Source organism: Trachurus japonicus, chromosome 9 (assembly GCF_045865225.1).
Source record: "Trachurus japonicus isolate A0001 chromosome 9, Traja_1.0".
NCBI classification, from domain to species: domain Eukaryota; kingdom Metazoa; phylum Chordata; class Actinopteri; order Carangiformes; family Carangidae; genus Trachurus; species Trachurus japonicus.
Genome location: NC_140915.1, coordinates 39,783,685 through 39,806,276, shown reverse-complemented (window position 1 = coordinate 39,806,276; position 22,592 = coordinate 39,783,685). Strand labels below are relative to the sequence as shown.

The window sequence follows — 22,592 nt, the reverse complement described above, 5'->3', positions numbered from 1 at the left end:
TAATCTTTACTCAAACTTAATTTTCTGCATTAATTGTGTTATCAGAAAGACAACCTCATTAAATGGATAGCTGTCTTTCTTACTGCATGCACACTGTGTTACACTGCTGTTTTGAGTCGGAGGTAAACGATAGGACGTTTCTGTGAAGAAATACAGGAGTTCAACAGAGGAGTACATGTAGCTCTACAGGAAAGGGCTGTTTGACGGCAAGAGAAAGCAGTGGAAATACTCAAAATGTAATGTACACGTTTTTCAGTGAGAATTATTTAAGTGGCTAAAACGTGGATTTCCTGTGGTACATCACTCAGATTCTGTGCTGCTGCCCCTGTCTGGTTCAAACTTGGAGCGTACCAATCCAAATCTATTGTAGGTACATGCTGACGATGTAAAACTACCTCACACATCCCTTTAATGTATCGATGGGATGGGGTAAAACCCCAAAGAGCCATGTATCTAATTGATGATATACAGGATGTGAAACAGTGATCACTAAGTGAACATATACAAAGATAAATGCATTATTCATAGTTCAGTGGGGCTAAATGGCTCAGCTACATGAAGACATCATGGAGGCAGCGTATGTAATGAACATATGAAGGCTATGCAGATGTGTGGATTGGCATTAATGTGATGATATGTTTGGACATACATGCTCACCCAGTTTTATTTTGCATGTTTATATAACCGTGTGTCTCCCTATGGACAGAATAATGTCTTCAGTCTTTCCTAATGCATTTATGTAAATGCTTAGTGGGGCTTTAATCTGCTTTTTTACCGCATCCCATTTTCCACTCTTTCATGATCAATGGTATTTTTATTTTCTCACTTACAGCATGCAAATATACAAGCATTAACATGAACATGTTAATGCTACATTCTATATGTTTTGAATGTGTTAAAAGGAAAAGCAAAAAGGAAAACCCTCTTTTCACTGTTTATTGTTTTTTTGAGTGTGATATTTGTATGTGACAAATGGGGGTAACACCTGTGTAGTTAATATAAATGATAATAAATTAATACTATGGTGTGGTTCCATTTAGATTTTAGAGATCTTAGCTTTAAAGTGTTAAAATGGACTCTGATCGTGTTAATTTGTGCTTGCTCTGTGTGGATCACGCAGACTCTAAGCCTGCAGTGTTTCTAGCCATTTTTAATCAGATTAAATCTGTAAATGCGGGGCTGTCCACAGTCCTCCTGTCTGTTCCAGAGAGCAGCTCACACACACGTACTGTATGTAGAGCACATAATGATATCGGTCAGTTTCCCTCCTCCTATTAAAAATGCAGAGTACAAAGAAAGTAAAAGTATTCACACAGAATTCCAATTCATTATGGCATGAAGGTATTTTGAGGTAACAGTGGGATGCATGAGCATGAACTGGAAAAGGTTCTTACAGTGTAATGTTTGATTGCTCCTCTCTATTTCTAAATGCATTTGCTCAGGATGTGGTTGATGGAACACAAATGTAGAGGCTGCATAAATCTGTCTTTTCTGTGGTTTCAGTGTCTGCCCAGCCTGTGTTCAGTCAAGCACTCAGTATGGCTACAGCCACAGCTCCTGCCAGACACAGTGAGCCACACGATGTGACATGATTTACTTTTACTAAAAAAAATATTTCCTCAACCTTCAAAAATGCTGAAATGTATGTGCCATTGAATCAAATATAATCTCGCTGCACCTGCCTGGCATAATGAGCTGAGAGAGGCCCATGACATTAACAAAGGAACTGATATCGAATCTGAATGTGACAAATATTACATATTTCATCTTTACAGGAGGTGTACTGTAGGTTGGTTTCTCACTTTTATGAATTCCACCGGTTTGTCTTATTCTTAGATAAACCCACCCGGTCACACAGCAGCACGCCATTCAACATTCATCAAAGTGTTGCTTTCTGAAGCATGTATTTCATTACAGCCTCCCTGCAATGACAATCTTATCTCCTGCACACACTCAGCAGGGAGTGGTTGCTACACTGTTAATCATTAATCGTTAATAACCTGAGATTGCAACTGTGTAGGGGCTTCAAAAACCAAATAAATATCAATTTTCCTGCACCTCCCCTCTGCAGCAGTGTGACTGAAGTGTGGCATACAGTGGGTCCTAATTACCGCACGCTCCCATTTCCTTCCATTAATCCTGTTTATTTACAGAGCATGTAGTTGGAAACGGGTCGTGTTTGCAGCAGAATGGACATCCTCTGTCTCAGTGATGGATGGCGACAGAGCATTGGAGGAGATGGATTGTGAACATTTAGCTGATGCAATACTGCATTAATGACAGGCAACGTTTTCATATCCTCATATTAAAGCAGAGCAAAGCTGTGGAAATCAGATTCCATCACTCCTCCGGTGGAAACTGCTTACTTCTTAACTCCTCATAAACCAACATGGTGTGGGGGAACAGGAAACAGCTGTCAAGTGCACTATACAGTATGATACAATTATGTTTGCTTTAACAGTAATGCAAACCAGCAATACATTTCAGCTTAAAATGTACAGCACCCCAGGGGGAACGCCGTGCCAATGAATCACAGAGCTGCAGCTGAGAGCTGGCAGCATTGTCTCTGGCTCAGTATGCACAGGCAGCATGTACAAGGTCATCGAGGGAGACTCACCATAACATCTACAGGAGCCATCCGTCTCACTTATCACTGTATGTGGCATGCTGAATAATTATATTATGATAAATAGGGAGCTTCTCCCATGCTAACAAATAGATAGTGTAGATACCACAAGTGAATCTATCTGAATAAAAGAGCAGTGCAGAATGTTTGCAGATGTACAGTAGATAATATATGCATGTACACACACACACACACACACACACAGAAATCCAAGCCTCTTGAAGAAGCCTGTCATCTCCTCCATCGCTATAACCCTTTACACAGCATCTACTTGTCGAAAAATCACAGGGATTCTGCTACTTTTTATTGACTCCTGTAAATAAAACCTCATGCAAAAGCATATATCTGAGGCACCGACACACAGAAAAAATGAAGGCAGCAGGTTATCAAAGCAGGCAGGAGGTAGGGATGTGGGGGAGGGTGTGTGTGTAGAAACGAAGAGAGATGTGAAATTCACGACGGAAAGTAAACTCAAAGGAAATTCGCCGACACAGCCTCGACATGTACAACAGGAGAGGTGGTGAGGGGCTGACGGAGGGTCTACAGAGGTGAATGGGTCATGTGGCGGCCTGAGAGGCACGTCTACCGTCCAGCATGAACAGATGGAGAAACAGATGAGGGAACCGCCATGGGAGTCGGTTATCATCAGTAAAGCAACCAAAGCAATGATGACCTGCACAGCCTCCAGTCTCCACGTCCCATTCACTGACATGTAGTCAAATCGTCCCGTTGTCAGGGTGACAGGGTGACAGGGTGACAGCGTTCAGTGGCTGGTTAATGCTGGACAGTAAATGCTTTTTTCATCGTACATAGGGCCACACTCACCCGGTGAGCGTTTTACACAGTATGCTACACCGTTCAACACATGAACATACCCGTTCTGTAATCGCGGCTGTATTTAAAAGGATTTCAACAAATTCGTCATAATCCCTATTATATAGTCTTAGGGGTAGGTTCGTTATCTTTAATTGTTGGTGCAAGCTGTTTTTAGATCGGCGGGGCAGAGACGCAAGCTGCTCAGCTAATGCATTGGAGGCAAACGGCACTTTCGCATTTCCCTCAAAACTCATCAAATGTACAATCCAACAACTCCAAAACGCTCTCGTGGAGAAGTTGTGACCTGCACGTTCACCACGCTATGAAATAATTATGTAACAGCAAATACTCTGAACTACTTACGTTTTTTAAATCACTCCGCCAAGCAGCCATGTCTGGAATGTAGTTTCGGCTACGCATCTGCCTCGAATGGTAGCATGGTCAATGTGCAGAGCTGTTGGATTGTGTATTTGATGAGTTTTGAGGGAGTTTGATGAGGGAAAGGCGAAAGTACCGTTCGCCTCCGTTGCGACAATTAAAGGTAATGAACCTACTCCTAAGACTATAGGGATTATAGAACTTGCCAAAATGTTGAACTATCCCTTTAATGAAGATGTAATGCAAAACCACTATCAGAGTTATACTGATACTGTACTTAGGCCCACACAGTAAGTTGTTCATGGCTAAAAAGATGTTTACATCACTGCTATCTGTTTACCCCAAAATGGTGAAATGCATCAAGAAACATGATAAACAATTTATAACCAAAACTCTTCTCTCTGCTCTCCTCCTCCATCCCCCCTTGTTTCCCTTCACTTCCCTCCTGCCCCCCTTCTCCCTCCCAGGCACTTTCCCTTGGAACAAAAGCTACACTTCATCTTCAAACACTGGCAGCATGACAGGCTCAAATTAGGTGTCAATTACATCTATTTGAATGACTTGTTTGCTGGTAAACTTAAGCAGCAGGCAGACATTGGACTGAGACCCCCACAAGTAATTTCATATTGTAAAATAAACCCAGAGCCTGCAAGTAAAATGATGTTGGAATGCTCAACATTTCAGTTGCCTGTTTAATTACCCTCTCTCACGCCTTTCACGGCGTTAGGTCTCTCTCTCGTCACGATAGTGTACATGGTGGACAGGTAGTGTCATTTTAAATTGGGGTGTCTTTTGATTCAGCTCTTACCAAAGCCCATTACTCACCACTTAAAAAAGGAGACGCAAGAGGAAAAAGCTTATTAACGACAAACCCTTCGCTAATAACGAGGGTCATGTTGCTGAAATGTGCTGTGTCAGTTAGAATGAGCATATAAGAATGCTTAGGGCGGACTGAGCTGAACATCTAAAGCATAATCATCTAACATGACACCTCTCTGTACAGAAAATATGAAAAGCAAAGCTCAGAGGCAGAGGTGGGAAAGAGGAGAGAAACAGCTTAGACCTTCTCGTGTTAGACATGACCTTTTCTTACCAGCCAGTGTTGAACTCGACATGGGCATCAAAGAAGCCAACGACAGGAGCCGTGGCGGCGTTCCAGCCGTGTATTCTGGCTCGGATCAGGCCCTCCCGCTTGCTGTTCCTCACAATCTTTACCAGGCCTGGGTAGCGTTTGTTCACATACTGGTCCAAGTTGAATTTCAGCTCCACTGAAAGAGGGCAGATAACAGAGAATCCGCTTTAAATGACATCCAAATGACTGTGTGAGATCATTACCCAGGCAGCTGTAGTCAATGATAAAGTCTTTCCAAGATAACCCAGTACTAATGTTGAATGGTTTTAGCCTTGAAGTCTTTGTGCCAGGGCTGTAATGAAAATACTGCTCATTTTGATGCTCTTTGATTATTTTTACACTTCTCCCTAAAGAAGTGCAAACTCACCAATGTTGGGCGCTTTAATTGCTTAATGTAATAAATGAGTCATTACGACAAGTTACACGACTCGTTACTTGTATGACTGAGGAACAGTACATTACATTTAACAAGCAGCCAGCTCATGATTTGGAGTCATTTAATAGGCGGCTTAACATTAGCCACACTAGCATCACCCCCCCACTGAAGCTGCAGGCTTCACAGACACACCCTCCAACTCTGAACAAAAGCCTACCTTGTATTCGTTTAAAGTCATACGCCAACATTTTTTTTTAATTTTTAGGCGCGAAAGTAGCCGTTTAGATCAGCAGTGTGTCGTTCATTTGTCTAAATACCAGCTGTTTACAATTTTGTTCGGATGAATTCGGCGCTACTCAAGCTAGCCGTTGTGACCAACGCACTTCCGGTTACTTTCACAAAATAAAACACCCGTTTCCCTTTACATACAGAAGTGCTTTTACTTTGAAACAGGAAACTAACCTACCCTCGATGTAGCTAGCTTGAACCAAAATAAACCGTCTTTGCTTGAACCCTCCGTTTCGACCGATCTCGTCCCGTTAGCGGCATTTGACCGCTCAAGATGCCTTACCGGAGAGTTTTGTCAGCTCTGAGACGAAGATCGGTCCGTTTAGAGTTGCTGAAGAGTTTCTCTGATGACTTTAGGTGGAGGCAGGCTAACACTACCCATACACTTCCAGTGTTTGAGCTAAGCTAATTAGCGACTTTAGGTGGAGGCAGGCTAACACTACCCATACACTTCCAGCGTTTGAGCTAAGCTAATTACGGGCTCTCCCTCGTTACTGTACGCACAGTGGAAAGGATGGTGTCTATCTGCTTGTCATGGACTCCGGAGTGAGGCAAGACACGTAAAAAAAAAAAATGTTGGCGTATCCCTTTAAGTGGTTCGGTGTTAGCAAGGCTTCAACATATCCATTGCATGTAATTACCACAAGTTTGGAGTAATATTTCAACTCTTTTGATGCAGTAGTCACCTTTCCACTCTCAATGCATGCCACCCTAGTTTCAGACCATACAACAATAACAACAGCTAGTGCAAGGCCACGCCACAAAACCTGAATTTGATAATCCCCAAAAATATATATTTACTCCGATGGAGTAACAGAGCTTTGGTACATTCAGACACAAAATGGAATTTCCCATCAATCTGTCTACAGTAGAATTGTCAGTGTTATATCGACTTCCAACAATGTTACCCGAAACATCTTATGAAGGTTTTATATTTCAGTTCAGAATTGGCCACATAACCTGGTAAAAAATCTGTGTAGTGTGTGTTACTGCTGAAGAGAGTGTGGGTCAGTCAGACCCTGAACTTGACCAAACTGATATCAAGCAGTCATCAAATTCACAGAGCCTAAATGATGAAGCACAGAGGCGATGCACCTTTCTAAATAAGACATTACCACCCAACACTCTGTAAGTGAGAACTTCCTACGTGGCAACAGCACCAAATAGTGAGAGGGAAAATAATGAGAGGAAGCTGTTTTCTTCAGCAACCCATTTTTGCTTTAGAAAAAGGAAATGATTCTGATGTGAGAGGTAAACCTGCATTAAACCAACATCAAATCGTTACTCCAGCTCTGATTGTATTCAATGTTTGTATGCAGGCTGCAGCAGTACAGTATCCCTGTCTACATTCATGCATTCCTCTGCTGTTTATCCCAGCTGGACTGTAACATCTCTGCTCTCACAGATGACGCTGGCTGTCATCACTGGAAACAAAGCACAAATTGTTGTCTGGGTTTTGTTGGAGGATCGACGGCTGTTTGAGCTTCTCCTCTGGGTTACTGCTGAGGATTCCACTTTCTGAGGGAGTGATTAATAAGGATGCTCGTGGCACATTGAGCAGCATCCACACCTCGCTTCTGACTTTGGCTCCCCACATAAATCAGACGGTGTAAACCCTCCATCTGTGTGACTGAGGGAACGCAGCGAGTGGAGGGATTGTTATGGATTCTGAAGTTTTTCCTGCTGCTGTCGAGAAAGGAGGAGAATTTGGAGGCAGTGAGCCTTCACGGAAACTAGAGTTAGCCATTAACACCAAATAAATACAACTGGATTATGGGAACTTGGCGTGTTTCATTTTTCTGTCAGTGGGTGTGTTATGACCCATTTTTACAGAATATTTACATGTAGCATGACCACATTGGCAGCAGGTACTGGATTTAGCAACAGGCATTTCTGTATGGACTTTACATGTCTTCCTCTGGTCTCTGTGCTTTTTCTCCAAGATGCTGCTGTCTGTTCAGATGCACATAAGTGTGTTTTTTTTAATGTACTTGTACTTAACATCTGTAAAGTACAAGTACAAGTCTTATTCTACTGTAAACACCCGCTCCACTACATTATATGACTTGACAGATTTGGATTCTTCATCAAAAACTGATCATCTTACAAAATTCAATACACACTTAATGATTGCTGTCTAATGTTTTTAGCTTGTGACTCAGCACAAAAAAGCCCAATCTGGCTGGGGGCTCATCACATTTTAGATGTCTATTAGCAGAGAGATATCCCCTCTAAACCTCTCAGATGGTTTCACTTAAACAACTGTTCAAGACCAGAGGAGGTTCAATTATCTAATATTTTATGGCTTTTCTTCTTTTCTCCACCCCCAATTATTCATTTCATGGCCTTCAGATTTATCTCGTGACCCTCTGGAGGGGGGCCAAGCCCCAGGGTTGGGAGTCACTGGAACAAAATACTAAACTGTACATAAAGAAGTTCAAAATAACGATAGAATAATGCCACTTGCACATTAATCCATCGGTATCAAGATATGATGTTTGATGTAATAATTCTGTGGAGCGACCACGTTTACCTACTGTTCATGCTTTGAGTGTTTGTGCTGATAACTTCTGGATTTCAGTCAAGATGGATTATGACTTCACAGTTTTTACTTGGAAGATATTTTAGGCAAGGCAAGGCAAGGCAATTTTATTTGTATAGCCCGTTTTTACAAACAGTTTGTCTCAAAGGGCTTTACATGGCATCGTAACAACATCCTCTGTCCTTAGACCCTCACATCGACTGAGGAAAAACATCGACTGAGGAAAACTCACTTTTACATTGTTTTATTCGTGTAAGTTTGGTTAAGTTTACTTATGTAAAGTATCAGAGTACCTTCTTCCCGTGGGTTGATTTAAGAGTATTTCATCTTCACTAACTGAGAAGATGTAGGATTTATTTTATGTGACAGACCCTCTGTTGTTGGGTGACCTGTTCCACTCACAAGAAGCTGTAAAGCATAAGAAAATGTATTCATAAAAACTTAAAGTTTGAAATGCAGAATGTCTCGTGATTAACTCTCCATCCAGGGAGAGCCGAACTCATCAAAGTCAGACCTTTCCTCTTTCATCTCTTTGATATCCTTTGGTATAAAGCAGTCCTGAGTGGTGATTACAAATGAGCACGCTGTTAGCATTTAGTACTAACGTCACGTAAAAAATAATTAATGAATGAGCTTTATTTTTGACTGAAATTCCGTTTGGATCAGTCATGTGCTTCGTTGAGAGACCACAGACCTTTGCTGTTTGGTGCTGCTTGCACTGTTGAGGGTTTCAGACCTGTGCAATGGGACTCCTTCATCATCAGTGTACCCTGCAGCGACAATATGATAAAAGCTATTAGAGGGTAATAATTACTGGGCTTTGCTGGGAAGGAAAAAAGTTATGGGCCTCCCTCTGATCCTAGCAAATAAAACGTTGGACCGCATCCATGGGAGGAGAGTTATGGAGCAGGGAATACATTTTAAAGTACTGGCAGTGCAACATAGCAGAGGATAAATAAGTATCCTTCATACCATAAATTTAAAATTAATATATAGTAGACTTCGCAAAGAGCCCCATGAATTCCTCTGACAACATGGAAGATTATGGGCACCGCTGTGTTAAGGGTAAGTGGTCGAGAGGTATCGAACATGCTATAAATTATTCAAAATGTGCTAAAGCCTCAGAATTCACTCGCATGTTGCAAAGCTTGTCCTCCTCCATTCTGCCTGCCACCTATGTGCTCATTAAACAGCAGTGTGCCTGTATCCAAATAACCCTCAGGATTTTCTCTGAGATCAATCTCACAATCCCCGCCAGTTGTGTTGTTGCTGTTGTGTTTTCACAAAGGTCTGGTTCAGTAAAAATGATTAGCTCCATAGAAAAGAGATGTACTTCTGCTACACAAACCACAGGCTACGTTCTTCTCGGGCTGGATTTATGGACTTGTCTCAGACACCGATATGGGAACAGGTCTGAAATTGATCGCTTTGATCGATCACCAGTAGACTAGAGAAGTTACTTAACGAGTAAACCGGCTCACCGCAAGTCACGTGATGTTCAACAGTCGCCAAAAGTAAAATGATACTTCTCGTCCCGGGACAACAGCCTGTCAGGAACGACATTCAAACACACTGCTGCAGTGTGAGCGGGTGGGGGAAGGTTTGGCACTAGATCTGTGTGTTGCAGAAATAATCTGTGCAGCACCATGTCAGCAATATGGAGGTTATCCACCTCTCACACATTTATTGGAAAAAAGCAGGATGGTAAACTGGTTTATTTTCTCTGTCTCCCCCACCTTTAACCCACTCTTAACACTGTTACATCCACTTCATTTAAAATTCTCTGGCAACACATGCTTGATTTTCTGGGAATGACTGGCAGATAAATTATGAAAAGAGCCATCAGGAATACACACTGACCTCAATTTATTTCCTATTCTCTGCTCTCTGTTTATTCATGGCCCCTCTAATACTAATGGCTGGTGATTACATTACTTGTTTGACAGATGTAAACATACTGTACATTCTTCTTCCTGACTTTAAATGCAAGGTGACATGTGATTGTCTCAAACACATATTTTATGGGACTTTCATGGACATATGAAGGGTATTTGATGCTATAGGAAAAACAATGCGCCTTTTTTAAATCATGTCTCTCTGTCCAACAAACTACCAGAACTATTCTGATGAGAACACCCTCTTTCCAAAAGCTTTAATCAGATTTAACGTACACAATGTTGCAAGTGATTTAGCTCCAGTTGAAATCAACATTACAAGCTGTACTGAGCTGGTCCTCGGTTTATATCCTGTTTTCATTATATGAATCATTAAGTTATCAATTTGGTGGTGGTATTTGCTGGAATTGAATCCTTTAGGGCTCATTAAGCCTTTCCTTGCTGCTAACATGGCGAACAACAATGAGTTGAAGTCATCTCGCAGCTGAAGCTCATCAATGGGAATGTGAATTAAGTTCAGCCTGCTGGAAGCAGCGCTGTGAATAAACCTCTTAGCCACCAATAAATGTCACCGGCTGTCCCAGCTAAGGAAATGTGTCGCAGCGACAAGGCAAACATGCTTCCTGTGCGTGATTCATTATGCCAGGAGTGAGTGTGGCTGTACCTACACTCATCTCACTGAGCCTTGATTAAACCAGAGGGGACAGACAGCGCCATGCAGTAAAGGTCAAGCAGTCTAGCCTGCATGTTAATTGTCTAATGGCAGAGCAGAGAAACAGCTCACACATCTGCACAAATTACCGTCACTGTTGGTAAACACAGCGTAAGAGCTGCTGACGGACGTGTCGGTTCTCAGATCGCCACCTGAAATTGACCTTTCATTAAAAATGCACAAGGCGAGTGGATACTGACAACATCAACACCGAGTCGACATGTTGCAGGATGTCAGTGAACTGTAGGCAGACTGCCGGTGTGTGATGCCTTACTGTACAGCAGAGGTTGCTGAAGAAATGACTGAGTAAAACAGGAGTCGCAACATGAGTTCAGGTTTAGGACACATCTCCTACATCTGTTTCACTTTGTCACATTTATAGGTGGAGACAACTTTATGCACATTAACAGTTCTGATGAGTTCCTATGCCTGAAGTGTTACTGTGGCAAACTGGGTGAAACAGGTTTTAATGAGGGGGAATGAGTTGCCAAGTTTCTGTTTTTAAAAATCACATCATTTGTTGATGAAGGAGGCAACACACTGTCAGAAACTACATGAAAACCAGAAAACGTCTTGCACAGTTTATTTATTCATTGTTCAGTTTTGCTTTTTATGTATTTTGTAAACGCTTAAAAACCTGCGCTCATTTATTATTCATTCATTTATTCATTCATTTTTTAGCAACTTGGTGGAAGCATAGTCAAACTGTAAACACCACACTGACGTGTCACCTTATAAAGTTGATATAATGAATGTGTTAGCAGAGAGCTGCTCATCTAAGATCTGGCAGACACTGAGTAACATTAGAATTAATTCAGGTGGGAGTAAAACAAAACAAAGAGGACTTCCGGTCGGAACACCGTCATGATGGCCGCATAGCGAGGGAGCTCCCGGCTGAGCCAGAGCAATTAGAGAAATACCCCCATTTAAACCAAACAAATAATTCAAAAAATGTAGAGAAAGGGGTTAAAAAGCAATATCACCACTTTGAGCAGTAAACGTCGTCTGAAGACAAGTGGGAGAGAAAGACGGAGCGCAGCAACAATTAGCAGCTAACAGGTTTGAGCTAGCAAACAACGCGGTGCAGTCCGGAGAAATGGCCGACTTGGAACTGATTCTGCAAGAACTAAGAGGATTTCGCCAAGAAAACAAAGGACAACTAGAGACAATAAGAGAGGAAATTATAAAGGCGAATACCAGACTGGACGAGGCGGAAGGACGAATTGAGAAAGCAGAAGAGAAGATCCAAAACACAGAAGACGTCATCACGGCCATGCTAAAGCTACACACCAAGCTGGAGGACAAGCTGCTGGACCTGGAAAGCCGCTCCAGGCGTGAGAACATAAGGATCTATGGGGTACCGGAGGGGTCCGAGAAGGAATCAACCACGATGGTCTCATTTGTGGAAAATTTACTCCGCGAAGGTCTCGAGCTTACGCACGACATGCCCGACCTGCAGATTGAAAGGGCTCACCGGTCGCTGGGACCGCAGCCGCCGGGGGACGCGCCGCCACGCTCCATCGTAATCAAGTGTTTAAGTTTTAAAACAAAAGAGACAATACTCCGCAAGGCATGGCAGAAGAAGGGGTTCACCTGGCAAGAAAACCGCATAAACCTGGATCATGACTATCCACCACTAATACTCAAGAAAAGAAGAGAATACACAGAGATCCGCAAAATACTGAAGGAGAACAGAGTTCAGTTCCAGACCCTCTTCCCTGCCAGGCTGCGCGTGAGACACGAGGACGGAACCAGAACCTACGAGACGGTAGAGGAGGCATCAGAGGACCTGCTGAGAAGAGGCTACGCTGTGACAACCACCACCGCACCTCCGGAGACGCTCATGGAGCAGGTGCAGCGGCTCTCCTGGACGAGAGTGGACAGACGAGCAAAGAGGGGCCCAGCCGACCGGGACCAGAGCTACAAGGAGAAGCTCCGAGCCTTCAGGAGAACATCACCGACCCCCTCCGGGACTGGAAGGATTTAACCCACGCCAGAGGACGGCGGACTAAATGGCGATTTTTTTTTTTTAATAATGTACTGACTATAATAAGTGGTTAAGATCCACTATTGGTTCACTCGGGGCCAATTTTTTCACTTTGGACTTTTTTTTCTTTCTCTTTTTTTTTCCGACATGCGGCTGTTGCAGGTAAGGGCCTCTTCCTCCGGACTGAGGAGGGAGACTGTTTCCTTCGAGCCACCTCGGGAGGCTCAACAGGGTCGGACTATCAGACCCCTACATAGGGAGTCACACGGACAAATTGTGTTCAGTTTGACGCTGTTTAGTGTGTTAGTTGTTTATTCCCTGCTGGTTCTCGCAGGGGGGAAGCGCACCGGGTTTTTGAGTGGGAGGGAGGGGGAAATCACATAGATGCAGAACAGGTCTTTAAAAATAGCGTCATTTAACATAAATGGAGTACTCAATCCAGTTAAAAGGTGGAAAATTTTATCAAAATTGAAGAAAGATAAAATCCAAATAGCTCTCTTACAGGAGACACACCTCGACGACTCCGAACATGCTAAATTGAATAAATCAGGATTTAAACATGTTTACTTTTCTTCACATGTATCGGGGAGACGGAGAGGAGTGGCGATCTTGATATCCAGTGCGGTAAATTATGAACACATATCAGAACATAAGGATAAGGAAGGCAGATTTGTTATGGTCACAGGGAAGATAGAAGATACTGTGATAAGTCTCCTTAACGTGTATGTGCCACCGGGCAGTGACTGGTCCTTCTATAAACATATGGTTGATTTAATGACAACAAAGAGTCAAGGGATTTTAATATGTGGCGGAGATTTTAACATCCGATTAAATCCCAGAATTGACTCATCTAACGGGAAATCTGACGCAAGAAACATCAGCAATAGATTAAATACTTGGATGCGTGAAGTGGGGATTGTGGACGTATGGAGAGAGATAAACCCGACGAGCCGAGACTACTCACATTACTCGTACGCTCACAATGTTTACTCACGCATCGACTACTTTTTTATGCTTAAAGGAGATCTTTTCAGGGTGGGCAACTGTGAAATAGGACCTAGTACTATTTCAGATCACGGTCCCATCTATATGTCAATCCATCTGAATAATAATAAGAAATCCACTCTCTGGAGACTGAACTCAAACATTCTGAATAACCCAGTTATTAAAGATAAATTGAAAAGCGAAATTAAATTGTATTTGGAAAACAACGATAATGAAGAAGTGAACCCACCCATTCTCTGGGATGCATTAAAAGCAGTATTGAGGGGCAAAATAATAGCCATCTCCTCATATGAGAAGAAAATTAGGGAGCAAAAACTCAAAAAATTAGAAGAGGACTTGAAGAGACTACAGAAAGAACATGCAAAGTCTCACAAAGATGACGACAAATGTAAGATTAAAGAATTAAAAAAAGAAATAGATGAAATAAATACTCAGGAAATTCAGAAAAGGCTCCTTTTTACAAAGCAACGATACTATGAGACAGGTGGGAAATCACTGAAACTTCTATCGTATAGGTTAAGAAAACAACAAACGGATAGAACTATATATAAAATAAGAAACTCCGAAACGAATGTAATAGAAACAAGCCCAGAGAAAATACAACAATGCTTCCAAAAATACTATAGAATATTATATACACAACCACAGATAAGCAACGACAACCAGATTGATGCCTTTCTGGCCCAGGTAAATCTTCCAAAGGTCACTGATGAACAAAATGGGAAATTAATGTCCAAAATAACAAAGGAAGAAATTCAAACAGCAATTAGGAGAATGAAAGGGGGGAAGTCTCCAGGGACAGATGGTTTTTCCACAGAATGGTACAAAACAATGCAAGATCAACTAATTCCAACTTTATTAAAGACATTTAACTGGGTTTTGGAAAACAAAAATATCCCCCCCTCATGGAGGGAGGCAATGATTTCGATCATACCTAAGGAGGGGAAAGATAAATTGGAGTGTGGAAATTACCGTCCTGTAAGTCTTTTAAATAACGACTATAAATTATTCACCTCCATATTATCCAAACGAATAGAGTTGTTATTACCATTATTAATACACAAGGACCAGACTGGCTTTGTCAGACAAAGACAGACCCAAGATAACATCAGGAAAACACTGCACGTTATGAGACAAGTCACACATCAAAAACTGGAGACACTGATATTAAGTTTGGATGCTGAGAAAGCATTTGACTCAGTGAGGTGGTCATTCTTATATAAAGTACTTTCGAAATTTGGCTTCCATACAACTATAATTGACACGTTTGCAGCATTATATAACAAACCAACAGCTAGAATCAAAATCAATGGAAACTTAACCAATTCATTCACTTTAGAAAGAGGAACGAGGCAGGGGTGTTGTGCGTCGCCGCTCCTCTTCGCATTGTTTATAGAACCCATGAGTCAACTAATTAGGCAGAGGAATGATATAAAGGGGGTAACAATGACATCTGGGGAACAAAAACTGGCCCTATTCGCCGACGATTTATTGGTAAGTATAACACAACCTACTCAGACACTCCCAAAACTGATGAAATTGTTAGAGGAATTTGGTTTAGTTTCTGGTTATAAAATTAATATTAATAAAACCCAAACATTAACATTTAATTATGACCCTCCACCTTCAATTAGGACCATGTACAATTGGAAATGGGATGCTGAGTCCATTAAATATTTGGGTGTCTCATTACCCAGGGACTTCACGAGACTGTATAACTTAAATTATGGCCCACTAAATTCAAAGATAAAAACCGATATACAAAGATGGAACGTTATTCCCTTTTTAAGTTTAAGCTCCCGGATAGAGTCAATCAGGATGAATATTCTTCCACGGATGTTGTACCTTTTTCAATGTTTACCAATTAAAATACCGTCTAAACAGTTTTTGGAGTGGGATAGAGTAATAGCGAGGTATCTGTGGCAAGGGAAAAGGGCCAGAACCAAATTTAAAACATTGCAATTAAGAAAAGAAAAAGGGGGAATGGGCCTCCCCTGCTTACAGGATTACTACCATGCAGCTCAGTTGAGGCCTTTAGTCTGCCTGTGCTCGCCTATGTATGATGCAGCATGGAAGGAAATTGAAGGAACGATGATAAAGGGAATTCCATTAACAGCTTTATTAAGTGACAATAAATTACAAGAAGAACAGGAGATCCCAGAGGACTCTATAACAAGTAGCCTCCTGAAATCCTGGCAGGAAATAGTCAAAATTTGCAGATTAAAAGACACATCTAAGATTATGAGGTGGTGTGCCTATGACTCGGACTTTACGCCAAATAAAACCGACGGCAGATTTAAGACATGGATCACGAAAGGTTTAACTACCTATTATTCGTTTGTCCACAAGGGGGCATTTCAGAGTTTTGAGGCCCTACAGAAGGATCATGGTCTAGGGAGAGACGATTTTTTTAGGTACCTGCAAGTGAGAGATTATTATAACAAAAATATTAAAGAGGCGTTAAGAAAAGACGAATCAGGGTTCATGGAGGTATTCTTATCATTAACCAAGTCCAGATCTTGCAACAAAATTATTTCCAAATTATATAACGCCATACAACTAGCCAAACAAGAGAATACAGAATACATAAAGAGGAAATGGGAAAAGGAAATAAGGATAATTATTACACAGGAGAGTTGGGAGAAAATATGTCAATTACAATGGATCTCAACCGGGTCAAACACCTGGCGGGAGTTCTGTTGGAAAAGTATAACAAGATTTTTTATCACACCCATTCAGAAGCGTTATCAGGGTAGCGGGGATGCTTGTTGGAGACTCTGTGGGTCTAATGGAGCCAACCACTTCCATATTTTTTGGGACTGTCAAGTAATAAAATCTTACTGGGAAGAGATCCACAAACATATTAAAAATATATTTAATGTGAACATTCCATTAAAATGTGAAACTATGTTTTTGGGCGATATAATGTTTGAAACATGGAACATAAAAGACAAAAAACTGCTGACCATATTGTTGGCAGCAAGTAAGAAATGTGTCACTAGGAAATGGTTAAAAGTGGAACCTCCCACCATCGACGAATGGATTGAAATTGTTTATGAGATTTATGTTATGGAGAAGATTTCTTTTTCCCTCAAAGTTGAGAAAGACATTTTTTATAGGATCTGGACCAAATGGACTGAGTATGTAAAACCAATCAGATCTGATTTTATCTGACTATACTTGTGCTTTGTGTGAACTTACCCTCTTTATTTATTTATTTATTTATTTTTTTTTTTGTGAACGGAGTATAGATTACATATAGGGGTGCGCTACCCGGTTTTGTTGTTTTTGTGTTATTGCTTCCACCTGGAATGGTTTGGGTCCGTGGGAAAAAGCTCCAGAAGGGCAGAATGTACAACATCATTGTATCCTCGACAAACTGAGTAAATGTATGTGTGAAGCGATGTATGTGATGGAGGTCTGCCTTTCTGAATAAAAAGAGAATTTCAAAAAAAAAAACAAAACAAAGAGGTGAAAGGAGCAAAAATAAAAATCCACAGTGATGAGGGGTGCTGCAGAGGCAGATGGCAATTATGTGTGAGCAACAGCTCTCACAGCACAGACTCATTTGTTAATTTCTTAATAGAAAGATATTGATTGTAGCAGCTTTAGAGTATTCAGAGTTGCTCTGAAACTGTTTCATTACACTTCCAGGAAGAGTCCAGTGAGTCTTATTCCCCTCACAACAACTACACTTTACGGGAAGACTAAAACACAGTAAAAGTGTCAGAAAACGGTGAAATACAGATGTCCTTGACAGAATCTATTTTGGGACATCCTGAGTAAGAGCCAACATGTGTAGGGAGGACTGACGTAATGACATGATGAGAGGAGGGGGCGCCTTTACTGCCTTTTAACAGCTCCCTGTTTAATGGAAGGCAGTTCCAGCCTCGGCGGGGAGCGTGTGCCAGTGGCGACTCCTTCTCGGCCTTCTTTCAGTATGTTATTTATGCACCCTTTTCCTCTGCCAGCCTGAGGGAGGCAGGCCCGTTATTCTGTGCCAAGTGAAGGAGGGCCAAGCGTCGTCTGGAATCTAGTTCACTGTCCCTCCCTCTCCAAACAGGAAAGCATTTGGGATGCGGAGTCGAGCATCGTCAGCTGCTGTGGGCATCGTGGTGTGTGGAGGCAACTGAGGCATGTACCCCCATCGCCATGGAGACAGTACAGTAGTACGGAGCGGTTTAGAAAAAAAGCTGAGACTCCTCCCCCCCCTCCTCTGTAAAGCCATTTTAAAAACCTGGTGTTCAACAGTCCAGCCTGGGGGGGTTCTCAGTCCCCTCAGCTTTTACTCACAAACCAAACACACACACGAAACTGTGTCACACACACCTAAACATACATTCACACACCAGGAATACGCAGACGTCATCATATAAGCAGACCGGCTGCTCTGGAATAAGTCCAAAAACATCACACCAACTCATCTGTGTGCCACGCCAGAGTTCAGTTCCCACCAGGGAAGACAAAACATGATAAATAGGGAGCCTCTCTCAACTGAATAAGCAAACCTAGGGCACAAGACAGTGATAAACTGCAAGTAAATCTACAGGTGATCTAGAGTGTATCTAACCCTACACTGGGAGGAGTGAAACAATTAAACCAGACAGAAAAGGTATATGGTCAGAGAGACACTAGATAAAACCTCCACAGGTGCTGCTGTATGAAGCCCCTTTTTATAATGCTGAACCATCCCATCCTACCAATAAAGCTGCAAAGGTCTTACCACTGTCGCTGTTGTCGTCCACCAGAATGATCTCCTTGAGCAGGTGTGCTGGTGTGTGGTTGACCACGCTGTGGACAGATCGCAGGATCACCGACAGCGCTTCGTTCACGAAGATGAAGACGACGGAGATCTGAGGAAGGTCCTCTGGGTAGGACAGCAGCTTACACCTGTTAACACACATTACATCTCATTAGCCAGAGCTCAAATCACATCATTCAATGAGGGGAAACACACACACACACACAACAGATTCATCTGTGTGTGTGTTGCAATTGAGCATCTGCCTAGCGTATGATGCAGTTTGCTATTTCTTTCTGTCGGGTGTTTAATAACAAGGTTCATGTGTCTGTTAAAAATACGGTTGCACTCTGGAGACAACTGGCTTAGCTTAGCGTAAAGACTTGAAACAGCTAGCCTGGAAATGTTCTGGTGAGATTTAATAGATGGATGTGTTGAGTCAGCCTCACGGTTTCCTTCCACTGCCTGGAGTTTAAGATGCTTTTTCCCCGTTAAAAACAAAGCAAAAACATTCAGTGTCACATTCCCATGGTGCATGGAGCCTTTTATTTCTCTCCAAAACAAAGATATGTATCCAGAATCTCCTTCTCCTCAGTACACCAAGACAGCGAGGCAAAAAATAGCACTCTTCTAAGATTTTGTTTGAAGGCCCACTTTTATTTGATGGTAAAGCTGCAGCCCCCAGACCTGCATGTTCTGCAGCGTTGCTGTGACGACTGCTGCTGCACAGCTGCAATACTGAAACTATATGCTGCGCAAACATCATATTCTCCAGAGTCATAGAAGAATGTATTTACTGGAGTTTGACAGGTTCATCATGACCAATTAACCTTTGGCAGTACTCATTTGTTATGTTACTGTGTTCCTATTAAAGGGATAGTTCACCCAAAATTCAAATTTCCCTCAATATCTCCTCCCCCTCATGTGGACTAAGGGCTGGGAGAAGTTTCAGAGTCCTCCGTGGCTTCTCTGAGTTACAGCGGGGCTCCGTGCAGCACTGCATGTCCATATGACGGTAGCAAACGGAGCTCACTTTTCTTCGTCCAAAAAGACACACCAAAAAACATCCAAATACCTCCACACAGCTGATCTGTAATGTCATGTTGGGGCTTCAATACAAGAGGGACATTACAGACGAGCAGCATGGAGGTATTTGGATGTTATTTGGTGTGTCTTTTTGGACGAAGAAAAGTGAGCTCCATTCTCACCCGTCATATGGACATGCAGTGCTGCGCTGAGACCCCCTGTAACTCAGAGAAGCCACGGAGGACTCTGAAACTTCTCCCAGCCCTTAGTCCACATGAGGGGGAGTAGATAATGAGTGAAATTTGAATTTTGGGTGAACTATCCCTTTAAAGGGCCAGTTTAACATTTAAATGAATGTTTGTTAGTGTACAGCCCTTCCAAAACACAATGCTGAGTTTGAAGTAAACCCAGTAGAGTTGAGTTTTAGGTCAGCCAATAATGGCCAGTCGACCAGAGTGAAGAAGGGAAGCATCAGAGATGGAGGAGCAACGAGGAGCATGTTGTGTTGTGTCTGCACAGGGAAACATTTGTGAAAACTAGAGAAGTTGTTATCCTGGTTCTGAAAAACCTGTATATGTGAGTATGAGCAGCCCAAGGCTTTTGGAATCTGTGGCATGTAAACGAAGCCGTGGCTGGATGAAGGCACACTCATGCCTGCATGGTTAAAGAAACCTGGCAGAGTGCATCATGCCACATGGGCCACATCCCATAGTATATATATATACTATATATAGTAGCAGCTCAGGTTGGAGTCTGACTTGCAGCCTTCTGCCCTCTCCCCTCATCTCCTCACATCTGTCAAAAAAAAAAACAACTTGGCCGATGTTAGAAGCACAAACATGATCAAAACAACAGTGTAGCAGCATGTGTTCAATGTCCTCTCTCACAACCTGAGCACTTAGTCTCTGCTTCCTTCGCTTGCTCTCATACACAGACTCCATGGTAACATCTGCCATCGACATCCTACTTCATGATGCCACTTACACTGACCCAATTATTACAACAAACTTCACCATTCAAATGCCTCGGTTGCTTTCTGCTGCTCATGGTCTTTGCTCTCAAGTCTGTCAAACTCCTCTGTCATTTCCAGCAACATCCTTTGGCCCTGAAATCAGAAATAACAGCACTGACTGGACCGAGGCTCTTAGCTGATTCCCATGGCAACGGAGAGCACACGCAGACACGCACCGAGCATCTTGTGAATCTTTCCACGGTGCTCCAATTAGGATCCAGGCGCAACAGCTGACAAACACATTTCACTGGCTTCTGCCTCTTCTTGCCCCATGTTTCCACATATCTTATTCAGCAGTGCTGCGTCATTATGTGGAGATAATGAGGTGGCTAGTAGAACTGTTGTGGTTTAATTATTCACAAGAGATTCTGGCAGTGATGAAACACTTGTATTGCTGTACTATATTAGAATATCAAATTGACATTAATCAACCATAGTGTAAACAAATCTATGAGTTCCATTTAGCTTCAGCAAATCCTGTTAAGTCTTTCACCAAGTGTGGAGTTAAAGACATCCAAGTGACATACTGCGTTTGCCAGGTGAAAAACCATTCACACCGGAGCTATTAATGAGACAAGATATTGATTTGTCAGAATGTATCAGTCTCACATGCTATCATAGATTATTAGATGTGACGGAGGCAACAAGTAAAGCTGGAAATCTACTCTGGGAAAAGATGTTATTTAAAAATGAACTGTCTTGTCATCCTGAATCACAGATTCAGCTAATAAAATACAGCAAACGCCTCCCAGATTAAAATGTGGCGCTGCCTACAGGAGGAGGTCTCGTCCAGGCTCATGTTATACTCTATTATTTCTGCACATAAAGGTAACAATGGTTCTGTAACCGCTTATTTTCTTAATCATGGTATTTTTAGATATAAAAATTGATAGTGATCATATAAATGTAACAATTGTGGCGAGGCAACGCTCCCTTGAACATGTTTTGTTCGAAGACAACGCGTTAACTGCTGTCTCCACCCTCGCTGTGAGCCATCTGAACTCTGCTGGTGCTCAGTGCTCTGATACCCCGGCGGACTGGGGTATCAGCTTGAGTCAGCAGCATCCACGGGGTACCACGGGGTACCACGGGGTCAGGCTGCAGGAGGACGGCCACACAGCAGATGGATCCCAGCGTGGCGTTAAAGTTACATCCTCTTCTCTCTCCACCCAGTGGAACCGTTCACATACTCCACAGCTACTGGTCTGTGTGTGTGTGTCTGTGTGTGTGTTTGTGTGTGCGTGTGTGTGTGTGTGTGTGTGTGTGTGTGTGTTTGTGTGTGTGCGTGTGGTGGGCATGTGTTAGCAGGTTCTCACCTTTCAACAATGAGAACTGGCAAGAGAGGGACTAGCAATTATGTAGGACGACACAACAGATGGCATCTTATTTACTTGTGAAATTATATAATAAATATGATAACAATGTGAGTACAAGGGATTTCTGCTCCGCTCTTTGAGTTTTTACCTTTAATTTCTACTTTCACATTTATCTCGAGCATCTGTCACATCAACTGTCACTGTAAATAACTCTCTTGCAATTTAAGCTGATTGCTTTTAATTAATTGTCTCAGAATATACAGTAAACATATTTTTCCCATCAGTGCATATTGTTGCAATCAACTTTAAACTGTCAATTAAATGCCTGAACTTTATATGCAAAATAGGGTGAATGCACAGGTGGATCGGCATATAGTATACAGAGAATCAAAAGACAAAGTTTTTAGACCTAAAATGATGCAAATAAATACAAGAACTATGGGGGAAGGCTGACATGTGTGTGACCTAGATTACAGATTGCGATTATGTTGTATGAATTAAAGAACAGGCCTTTATTTGTTTCCAATATAATTCTAAAAATATGACTGTACTAAGAATTAAGCAAAGACGTATTGTACCTCAACTTATTACATCATAATTTTCATCAGCCTACGTCATTGGTCAGTTGGAATAAATGCATCTAGTCAGTGAACACCTTAACCAATCAGCTGTGGTTGTTACGCCTCGTCTGTGGATGAGAGCAGCACTGTGCTGTGCTGTTAAATGTAGCCCGCGTGCAG

At 42.1% G+C, this 22,592-nt stretch overlaps 1 protein-coding gene across 1 annotated transcript in view; it reads right to left on the bottom strand.

Moving 5' to 3' along the window:
• The window catches only part of galnt9 (polypeptide N-acetylgalactosaminyltransferase 9), a 92,000-nt gene that overhangs the window by 52,234 nt on the left and 17,174 nt on the right, over positions 1–22,592 (bottom strand). Inside the window, exons 3-4 of the mRNA XM_085787883.1 lie at positions 18,481–18,647; positions 4,914–5,088 (exon numbers count right to left, since the gene is read on the bottom strand). Coding sequence (XP_085644009.1) covers positions 4,914–5,088; positions 18,481–18,647 — 342 coding nt within the window. The remainder of the gene's footprint in view (positions 1–4,913; positions 5,089–18,480; positions 18,648–22,592) is intronic.